The 11,508-nt window shown below is 37.3% G+C and overlaps 1 protein-coding gene across 1 annotated transcript; it reads right to left on the bottom strand.

The window, feature by feature from the left end:
- Positions 1–3,347: 3,347 nt before the first annotated feature.
- LOC137049698 (gastrula zinc finger protein XlCGF57.1-like) lies at positions 3,348–10,128 on the bottom strand. Its single transcript, XM_067428312.1, has 3 exons — positions 10,058–10,128; positions 9,222–9,362; positions 3,348–4,605 (listed from the first exon to the last, which is right to left on the bottom strand). The coding sequence occupies exons 2-3, from the start codon at positions 9,304–9,306 to the stop codon at positions 3,422–3,424; spliced, it is 1,269 nt and encodes a 422-aa protein (XP_067284413.1). The 5' UTR covers positions 9,307–9,362; positions 10,058–10,128; the 3' UTR covers positions 3,348–3,421.
- Positions 10,129–11,508: the final 1,380 nt, after the last annotated feature.

The following is an 11,508-nucleotide window of genomic DNA, read 5'->3' as shown; positions in this document are numbered from 1 at the left end:
TTTTAGTGGTAAACAGTGCACAGTCTGGGATCTCATTCTGAAATGCGAATCACATTTAAGTCATAGTTAAATTTATTTATTCACGAATACAGAACATTTCCAAAAAAAAAACTACAAGTTAATACATATACCTAAGAGTGAATACATATGCTGATTACTGACTAGTTGCATATGTTATAATGCATGAAACAATGTAAGCCAAATGCAATACAGATATGTACAATGTCATGTTGTAATCACATACATTGATACATACAGCTCTGGAAAAAATTAAGAGGCCACTTAACATTGATTTCTCAATGTTAAGTGGTCTCTTAATTTTTTTCGAGAGCTGTACATGGAAGCATTTATGGATCTAGTCACTATATACCCATGTATGGCTATATCCATGAAAAACCATATAGGAACATGTCATGTGTTTTGCATATATTGTCATTTATTAGGTTTCTGCAAATGTTTTACTTACTTTCAAGGACCTAAAAAGCATACTGGGTGAGACTGGTGTGACTACAGTGGATGAGATGGGCTCCCTACTCTGAACTGCTCTTTGTCTGACAGGCTTCGAAAAGTCAATGTCTGCCACTGGTTTTGGATCTATCTAAAACAAAGTGGGATTATACACTAACTAATCTGCAAGTATCGTCTTTTATCTAAAAGCAGCAACACATCCCTTATGAAAATTAACTATGGTTTATTGACCTGGTAAAAGTCCAGTAACCATGTTGTGTTTTTATTTTATTTATTTTTTTACAACAAATACCATGGCTAAACTAAGGTTGGTGTAGCAAAACCATGGTTACTTTTTGGTTATCATGGTATAACTACAATTATCGTCATGGTTAATTTTAGTAGGGGATGTGATGAATTAGAATTTAATATGAATTAGAATAAAAAAAGACACCAGCCAGAATTAAATTGTATTCACCTTCTTGTTTATTCGTGACCACATGCAGGGCTCAGATGTCACAGATGGATCGCAGCAACATGGCTACACACTTCACCTAACCTAACCACAAACATTTTGAAACGTATACAATAATTTCGTATGCACTAGTTAATAATGAAACAACAATTCGTTTACTAGAATTCGGTTAGCAATGTGATTTATTATTTACATAGACATAACGTTACCTACTTACCCTGCCATGCAAGTGCAATGCCCACTAATAACCTCCCCGGTCACCTTAGCAACAAACCATGCAGAGTACGTTTTTGACACAGTCTGACTTGCTCCAACTTCACCAAACACAAGACAAACATCGTCTACGTTGTAGGAACAAATGTTACCAACTTTTCCGCTAAGGAAGTAGTTGTAAGCATCGAGACTACGATATGCCTTTACCGCTTCTCTCGTGTATACGCACTCGGTCTCAACCAGATAATGGTACACGTCTGGATAAGTTAGTTCAGGTAAAGATTTTACGTTTTGAATGAAAAGTTGTCGCCTCAACGTCTGACTTAAAGGGTCCGGTAGTTCCACATTATCGTTTATTTTTAGTTTCTGTAAATATCGTATCTGTTCTGTTTTAGCTAGACTTAAAAAGTATGCGCTAGTCATTTTGTTTTGACTGCTCTGTGGCGCCACCGGAAATGCTTCAGGACCAGACATGCGCAGTAGCGTTCCAACGCGTTTGTTATTGTTTACGTCCTTGAAATGGTCTATACTGAACAGTCAATCAGTTTTTACTTGTAGTGTCTGTTCTCTGACTGAACTGATATTATGAAAATTAACGCAATGGGCAAATGATCCAGTAGCCGTGGCTTTGGGAGTGGCTTCATAGGGCAGTGCATTCTGGGAATTGTTGTCTTTTGTCAGTGTAAGACTGAAAAAACTAGTATATGCCGAAATGTCTGAATGAAGAACAAGGACTCTCTGAGAAAATAAAGGAAATTAACATCTGAACTGTCCCTCACACACCACTGGAGACGCAAGTCTCACCTCACTATCAGCTAATCTACATCTTTCCCTATATACCCCGTCTCCCCCAATTCCTTCCCTGTCTCATGCTGAGATCACCTGAAAATACACACAAAATCTCTATATTACAATGTCAATCCACACGATACAGTATTATATGTGTTTGATATCGTTTGAAATGTCTCAGTGCGACTGGTACAAATATCTCAACTCCACAGAAGTTAACCAAAAGATAATCAATGTTTTAAGAGTTTAAAGATATCTTGTCTTAGTTTGGTGGGTGTGGCTTTCAGCCATTTGGCCTTTACATCAATACAAGTCTTGATCAATGCAAATTCCCATTGTGCACTCGTGTTTACATTTGAAAGAGTTTGTGCATTTGTTTCTGGGTATTTAAGGAAATGTTGCAAAGAGCTCAGGGCTTGACACTTTAAACCGGTCAGCCCGTAATGCTGGATGTCTCAAGATAGCCAGCATTATGTAATTTTCAGAAGTCAGGTATACATTTCATTCTTTACTTCAGAGTATTTGATGTTATATATGGATTACCTTTGAATTGACTATGTAATTGGCTTTATACATTTACCTGACTGTTAAATAAATTGTTACACTTTTGATTGATTCTGACTTGCTCTGGAATTATTCAGGTTGGGTATAATTTCAACAATGGGTTAAACGGAATAATTAAATGTGTAGTTAAACTATTAAAAATGAATGACCAAATAACCAATTGGCATTCTAACCCAAATTCTAAATTATCATTAAATGGAGTCAGATAACGAGGAATTGGAATAAAATCCCCTTTTCCCCGCTGAAAAGACGAACGCGCAGCGACCTTCACCCGCCGATCGTTAGCCTTCATTGGGACGATTTGGGCGGCCTTACATCAGTCTAGAAGGCACCAAATTCAAAAATAATTTCACATTTCTACTACATTAATGACCCAGTTTAAATACAGATTCATCTTCCCAGCGCTTAAGTACTCCTTTAAGAAAAGTCACAGTTCTACTAAAAATTTTTTTAAATAAACTGTTATTTTTGGTACTTACATAGTTGTTATAGTTAAACCATGGTAATCCCACAGAAAATTATTTTGCCCATGATAACCATGGTGTGAAAAAGCTGACAGCCCTACTTGACAACATATGCTTACTTGTGTAATCTTACTAAAGAAGAATCAAATAATGCAGTGCAATGTCAATTATGACATTCAGTTTGTCTTTTTATTTTAAACTTTCATTCACATTGTGGCATTTTACGGCAAGAAAGAAGATCAACTAATATTCTGATTCAGGTGTATCAATATTTGGGAATACAATAAAAACCTGAGGGCGTTTCATGCAACCACTCATTATTTGAAACTATAGCAAAGGAGAAGGTCAGGTGGGGCTACAAGTGATCATGTGTTCTTAACCAAAGAAAAAAAAAATTTTTGTATAAAGGGCAGAAAGATGCAAATGAAAGTAGTGTCATGAAAATGGACTTATCAGATTTGGTCCACATTTAGCTACGGTGTGAATGCAGCCTTGACTTAACACAGATACCTATTTTCTGGTGCCATTTGAAATGGCCAAGCCATTTGAAACACTTTCCACACAAAGAACACGAATAGGGTCTCACATCTGCATGGTTTTTCAGGTGTATCTGCAAATGTGATGGCAAAATAAATTTTTTATTACACTGATTACAATTAAACAGTCTTTCTCCAGGGTGAATGTGCAGGTGGTTTTTAAAATTGGTCCTTTTTTTAAACTTCTTGCCACCCTCAGAACACAGCAATTTCTTTCCACTATGGGTCTGCAAATGAAGTTTCAAGTCTCTTTGATATCTGAAAGTCTTTTCACACTGAAGACACTTGAAAGGCATCTCTCCAGTGTGAATTCTCATGTGAGTCTGAAGGTTTCCTTTTTGTGGGAAGCCTTTCCCGCACAGATTGCAAGTGTAAGGCCTCTCTCCAGTGTGGCTTCTCATGTGGGAGTCAAGGGATGCTTTATATGTGAAACTCCTTCCGCACTGAGTGCACGTATAAGGCTTTTCTCCAGTGTGAACTCTCATGTGAGTCTTAAGGCTTATTTTATAGGTGAAACTCTTTCCACAGTGATGACATATAAAACAGTTCTCTCTTGAATGAATCCTCATGTGGTAATTAAAAGATACTTTCCGTGTGAAACTCTTTCCACATTGCTCACAAGCGAAAGGCTTCTCTACATTGTGACTTTTCATGTGGGAATTAAAGTAGTTTTTATATGTAAAACTCTTCCCGCACTGTTGGCATGTGAAAGGCTTTTCTCCAGTATGAATTCTCATGTGGACTGTAAGGTTTCCTTTTTGAGTGAAGCACTTTCCACACTGTTGGCAAGTGAAAGAGCTCCCTCCAGTGTGAATCTTCATGTGGACTTTAAGGTTTTGATTTTGAGTGAAACTCTTTTCACAATGTTGGCAGGTGAAAGGCTTTTCTCCAGTGTGAACTCTCATGTGGACTTTAAGGTTTCCATGATGATTGAAACTCTTTCCACAGTGATGGCAGGTGAAATTCTTGTTAGGCTTGTTCCGAAGTCTTTTTTGTGAGTATGTCTTTTCCGTCTCTGTGGAATTTTCTCCAGTCGTGCAATCATGATGACTTTCATATTGAGCGTTCCCCTCCCTGTCATTAATTTCTGGACTCTCATCTTTCAGTGCCATCAGGTCTAAAGCAAAAAAAAAAGTTAACATCAGTTTAATGGCACAAAGCAACCAACATAAAAACCTACTGACAAACAGCCACTAAAATAGGGATTTCATGTAATCTCAGAACCTCTGCTCAATATTGTTAACTTTGCTTTCTTTAGGACATGAACAAAATACCTACAGTCCAAAAAAGCTGATAGTTATAAAACCTTATTAATTTAGTTTTTTTACGAAGCACATTTCTACTGCCTCAAGTTCAGCCTGAGTGCTCAAGAAAACCAAACACAGACAAACACAACAACATAAAATTAATATGTAGTTCTATCCTGGATTAGCCTGGATGCCAGCCGAATTTAGCCCCGCCCACAAAATGTTTAGGTCGGGCAGTTCGGTCTGGTCTCGCTCCATAGAGGAGTAATTATCTCTGAACAGAAACTGTTCGGACCAATGAAATCATCAGGCCGGGCTTTAGAGGATGATGGACAGATGATTAACAGTAACTTAATCATGCACGTCATCAAAGGGGCTTGGATTATATTTGTTCAAATCTTAAACAAAGAGCTTGTTTGTATATGCATTCACCTTCACAATTTCTTTTAAAAATGATGAACATGTTGGGTAAGTACTCTGTGTATCATTAAATTCTTTCTTCTTTCTTTTTTTTTACAAAACCAGCAAAGATTGTTTATTTCAGCATGTGTGCAGACAGGGTTGCCAAGTTTTTACAACAAAACCCGCCAACTACTAGCCCTAAGCAATAACTTCTCGGGGGGGTTCTCTGGAAGAAAAAAAATAGTGTTTGGGGGGTAAAATGTGTGTTATTTTGGCAAGGTTGCCTACTAAAATTCGCACTCATGGGTCTATATATCACATAATAGTCGCTTCAACCCGCGGACATAGAAAACAAACCGTGGGAAAAAAAATGCGGACTTGGCAACACAGTGCAGTTGAGCTCTGTTGACGTCGCTTTGTTGCTCTGATTGGTTGTAAGTCTATTCAATTGAGGTCTTTCCTGGTTTGGTTGAAACACGCCCTATAATCACAGCCCAATGGAGAAGTTTCAGACTCATATTCTGACTAGAATTGAGCATGACCACGTCAAGCTTATCAATTAGAAGTCAAACGCCAAAATTGAACAGTGCTTTTGCAAATCCATTTTTAAAAGTGCTCAAAGTGGGGACAGAAAGGATAGCACGCAGTAACAATCTATTGAAAAGGCACTGTTCCCATTTCGCTTGCATCGGGACAGCGGTACCTAGAACAATAGTTTATTAGTTAATCTCAAATTCTTTACTGGTATAGAATAACAAGATCTGACAGGATGCAAGACCATTTAAAATGATTAAATGGGGGGGGGGGGGGGGGGGGGTTTGGTTTTGGCTATCTCTCTTCAAGTGCTATTAAATATTTCAACAACATAAACCACAATGTTCTCTTAAATGGCTTGAGAATCTTGTTGCCATTTGTGGACCAGCATTGTTTACCACTACCATTTTGTGTAAATGAAGAGCCATCTCATCGAACACAATTATGGTGTGCCACAGTGCTCATTATTAGGTCCTCTGCTTTTCTCTATGTATAAGCTTATCATTAGTTTTTACTGTAATGCCAATGATAGTTTTTATTTTTAATTACTCAAACCTGAAGAAAAAAAAACAGCACAACCCTACAAGTTTGTGGAATGCATTGTTGACATTAGGGCTGCATCAACTAATTAATAAGACTGAACAAAAAAAGCTCATTTCTTACAAGAGTACACTAACAAACCAGGGACAATAATAAATAGACACCACCAGTTTTATTCATTGAGATAATTATTCTTCAGGGAATAATTACCAAATTATGTATTTAAAAAGAGTCTTACACCTGCAGTTAGTTACAGTTAGTTAGTTTTATGCCGAGTTCAGACTGTAGGATTTTCAAACTGGTCGGACCACTGCTCTTGTCACACTGCATGACTATCTGGGGTAGCATTAAGTCACTGTTGTGTTCACGCTGACCAATGGATCGGCGATAAGAGGTTTCACAAATGCATGACTTTACAAGAAAAGCAAATCACAGACAACTCTGCCCCGTCCGCAATCTACGTTTCCCAACTAAACACACGAGACAGTGACAAGTAAATAACGCAAGATCACGCCCACGTCAGACTGGAGTTCTCACGCGAGACGTGGAATCAGAAGTAAAAATGGTAAACTGATCCAAATTGTATGTGCGCTTATTTGCAGCTTAAAGGAGAAAAAGAAAAAAGATTATGGAGGAGAAAAAGAAAAAATGGTGATTATGGTGGAGGAAATATTTGGGGTGACAAGGGGAGTTTTGTGTGTTCTGCGAAGAGAGTTTGAGGTAAATAAATCATTTTGCAATGTGCTGCTCCTACGGCTGGTCAAGCAAATGTGTGGGCTTTGAAATACTGATATTCTGGTCTATAACTCCTCCCTGAAACTCCCGCTACCCTGTATCTTGCTCTCTCATTGGCTGTCGGTCACCGACGAAGGGTCCACATATATTCAGCATGCCAAATATCTCACAGGCGTCGACGACTCTTCATCGATTCTCTCAGATTGGTGTCTTTGATAATTCACACTGTGTGATTTGATTTAGGGCATGATTTGTTTTGATTTTATGATTTATTTTTTAATACAATGTTATTACGTTGCCTTTCCGCCAGCAATTCGCTGCATTGTTGATCATGTTTTGAGGATGTTTCAGTCCGTTATTACAGGAAGAGCGCATCATAAACAGGACATTGGGTGCGTTTACATGCACGTTCTTAAGCCGATTATGCCTAATAAGCCAACAATGAACATGATCATGTAAACGCGGTAACCCGCTTTCTCTTATCGGAGTAAAGTCATAAACGGCGTAAGCATAAACCGGTCAGAACAGGTAGTTTTTTGCCTCTTACCACGATTTTGTGCTGCATGTAAACACATTAACCTGCTTTCTGTCGGCTTATTGAAGTGAGCATATGTGATAGGTGACAAAAACGCAAACTTAAGAGCACATTTAGGCCCCATTTACACTGCATGGTTCAAGTGACCCAATTCCGATTTTTTCCTCTCATGTGGCACAGATCGGATATGACATGTGAACGTGTAGGCAGTAAAAAAAACGAATGAATTCCGATATCCTCAGATCAGATTCAGGCCTCACTCATATATGGTATTAAATCCGATATGATTCGGATGCGTGCATTAGCATCTGCCATGTAAGCGGTCAAATCGGATATTCCCCAGTAAATGCGAATCGTACGTCATTGAAAAAAGGAAGGAGGCAAATGACGTCAACTCAGGTGGACACAAACTGCGATCCAGTGTTGCCAAGTCTGTGGTTTTCATGCGGAATTTGGGCACAGTTTTGAGTTGCAATTGGACGGGTTTTGTTGTGAAAACCTGGCAACCCCGTCAAGGGCTCTCCTCTTTTTCTCCGCCTTAAGAGAGAAATGTTTTGCCGACTTCACCGGTTAAGAACGTCTTGGGCTGTTTTCCCAGTGTACAGTGTAAATGCAAATATCTGATACGGGTCGCTTTTGAAAAGATGATGTGAAGCGGGTTCATATGAAGCGGGTCGTCAAAAAAATCGGATATAGTCACCAAATCGGAATTGTGCATCAAGACCTGCAGTGTAAATGCAGCCTTAAATGCATCCAGACAGAGCGAGCTAGCGTTTTACCTGAAATAAGGAAATATATTACATACGAAGAATCTTTTAAGACCCAGAAAATCTTAAAGATGTGTTCTCTTCTCATGCAGTAGAAGTAGACGAGTTTCAGTCAAAACGCTGCATCTGTAACTGCATGAGAGATGATATGAGCCATTGATATCCCGCTGCCTGATACGGTGCACACTTTATTTAAAATTACAACTGACGTAACATTTGAAAAACTCAACAGCTCTTTTTCGTGTGTTTTTCCTCTGTAAAATTAAGTATCGGCCACAGCAAAGTTGATAGCCATTCATCAATCATCGCTAAATTGGACTAATTTGAACAGTCACAATAAAAGTGCTTCGGAAATTAAATAAACTTTCTAACAACTGCAATTTTGACTTATTTCTGACCCTGTTTTGATGTAAAGTAAATGGAAGTCGATGAGTCGATTCCATAGAGTCCAACAGTGGGAGTCGGTAATATGAGTCAACTCCAAAATACCTGGAATCAAACACCCCTAGCATGCAGCTTTACCAGCAATGCTGTTATTTGAAACAGTAATATTAATTTTAGATGTTTCTTTTTCAAAAAAAAAAAAAAAACATTGACGCATCATTTATAACAGCTAGCACTTTTCTCAAATTGTTTCATCAACAACACAGTTTAATTAAAATAATTTCATCATTAGTCTATTCCATTTTGCGGAGTCTATATCATTTTATTTATCCATGGCACGTGCATTTTGTTTCTTTATACATACTATATTTATATATACTTTATATATATATTTATATTGAAGTGCTTGGGTCATGGTTTTTAATGGTGAGACTTTTGCTTTTGTAATCAGGCTCTCATACAAATCTGAATTTACATTTAGATTTATCTGCCAATATATCAATTAATGGGATCAGCCAAAATGTTCATGGTTCATAACCATGCATCCCTAAAAAACATCATTATTTGAGGATTAAAGAATGAAACCAACCTTTTAGTTCCTCCGTATCTTCATGTTTCACACTTAATGTTTCTTCAATCTTCATGTCTTCAATCTCCTCTTTAATAAATGCCATCTTTATAACATGGATCTCAAGTCGCTTCACCAGGAATTTTTCTGTGTTAGTAATCTCTGCCATGATTAAGATGAGAATAATTAACAGAAAGAAATAACTGGGTGTATCTCATTCAGTTCCATAGATCAGTAGTCAGTCAAAAACACTCAAAATTACCATTACCAACTATAAAATAAACAGAAATTAAATAGACTCATATTTAGGTATTCAGCCTTCACATTTTGGTATTTATTGATTCGTTTATTACGTTTAATAGGCTGCATTTTAATGAAAACATTTGTATTTTGTTAGTGAAAGTTACACGTTTTTGTTCTCGTTGCATTTACACTGCTTTGACAGCATGTTGTGAGCGTGCAGTGAACCGAGCGATTCGAATCACTGAATCACTGAATCATTTTACTATAAGCATTTGGTTAAAATTCAATTCACATTAATTTATTTGTAGCGCTTTTCACAATACATATGACTTCTGAAACGTATGGAGTTTCAAAACCACCGTTTCTCAATCAATACTGGCCAGTGACTAAATTCGTATTTATGATAACTGATTCACGAAATAATTATGGAGAGAAATGAGACGCACCTTTTCTGTTACTCGTGTGGATGCGATTTACTCACAAAAAATAACGTTCCTCGATGTTAAATAGCATTACAAGGTTGCATTATTCATTACCATCGCTTGTAAAATGTATACAATAAAATGAACAGTTAATATTTAGTGTGTAAACACCTAAATGTTTAAAACACAAACCTTTCTTAAGCCGATTCACAACATGAGCGCAAGTTTATGAGGTCATATCGCCGGATCAAATTAAAAGTCCCATTCACAGTTCACACACTGCGTGACACAAACGTGCAACAAAATGTTTGGTTGCAGAAGTTTTTGATATCACAGTATTACAATGCAAATAGTGACGAATGGAGTTAAATATGCATCAATTAGTGAACGTTTTAGTTGGATGTTCAAACTAAGATTTTAAAAACTATTTAATTGATAGTTAGTTGTCATTTATTCAAAATGTTGTTCTAGCAATTTCATTAACATTATAAGAACATTAACATATAACCTTTACATTTGTGACGCGTTGCCAAGATGGCAACTGCCAGCTCATCTCTATGAGCTTCAAAACTGCACTTCAGAATCCTATGTCACAGACACTACGTTCATGTTTTTTTTTTTTTTTTTTTTAACAGTCTATGGCTAAGACCAGTGGTTAAATTGGCTTTTGTAGGGAAGGGAGCCCTTATTAACGGTGAATGCTCATCATTCAAAATCATGCTGTAAAATTACTTAATGTGTTTTTACACTAAATGGGATCTTTTTCCAGTATTAATGTGTAAGGTAGGGTTGAGTAGTTATTCAAAGAAAGAGGAATACTTTACAATTCACTTTATTATAATTTTTTACCTTTAATAACAGGCAGGCAACGGATTTCACCCTCGGAAAATATATGAAATTGAACATGTTTAAAAATTGGTTGGCAAATATGTAAACATCTTTTTATACAAGAAAATGTAATTAATTTAAGAGAATCAGGGCCAATTTCTTTGGCAGTTTATGTTATGTTTGATTTAATCCCACCGACAGGGGAAGTAATTACTCAAATGCTCAAACTCAATGCATTATGAACCCGAACAACACTTGAGGCACTTGTGTGCAGACATAACAGTTTACACTTGAAATACATCACATTTACTTATTCATCTTATTGTGCTTTACTTATTCATCACATACTATTCATGCATTCATCAGATTCCAGATAGGTGTGAAGGCAGGCTCTTCTGGTTTATGCTGCCTTTGTCTATAGGCAGCATAGTCTGCTGACCTCCTTGTCATCACCCAATTCCTTACAAACTTAGTTGGGTTCCACAACTCGGACCCACTAACTTTATGAACATCAAAGAGGACAAATTTACAATCTTCAGCTGATTTCTCAGTTGGGAAACAATTGTATTCATTGCTGAAAATCCCCTTTCACATTCAGCTATGCTCACAGCCAGTGTGTCTACTGTGTGTTTTAATTTCAGAAGACCCTCTTTAATTGTCATGTTTGGGTTTTCCTTGTAGTCCCTGAAACCTTGTTTGACACTACAGTAGTTATTTGCCAAACTATCACACAGCGGCCTCAATTCTTGTTCTCCATACAGCAGTGGCACTGTAGAGGGCCAGGTGTCAGGTGACAACACATTTACTTGATCATA

This window comes from Pseudorasbora parva, chromosome 20, assembly GCF_024679245.1.
Source record: "Pseudorasbora parva isolate DD20220531a chromosome 20, ASM2467924v1, whole genome shotgun sequence".
In the NCBI taxonomy this organism is placed as follows: domain Eukaryota; kingdom Metazoa; phylum Chordata; class Actinopteri; order Cypriniformes; family Gobionidae; genus Pseudorasbora; species Pseudorasbora parva.
This window is presented reverse-complemented; position numbering and strand designations above follow the sequence as displayed.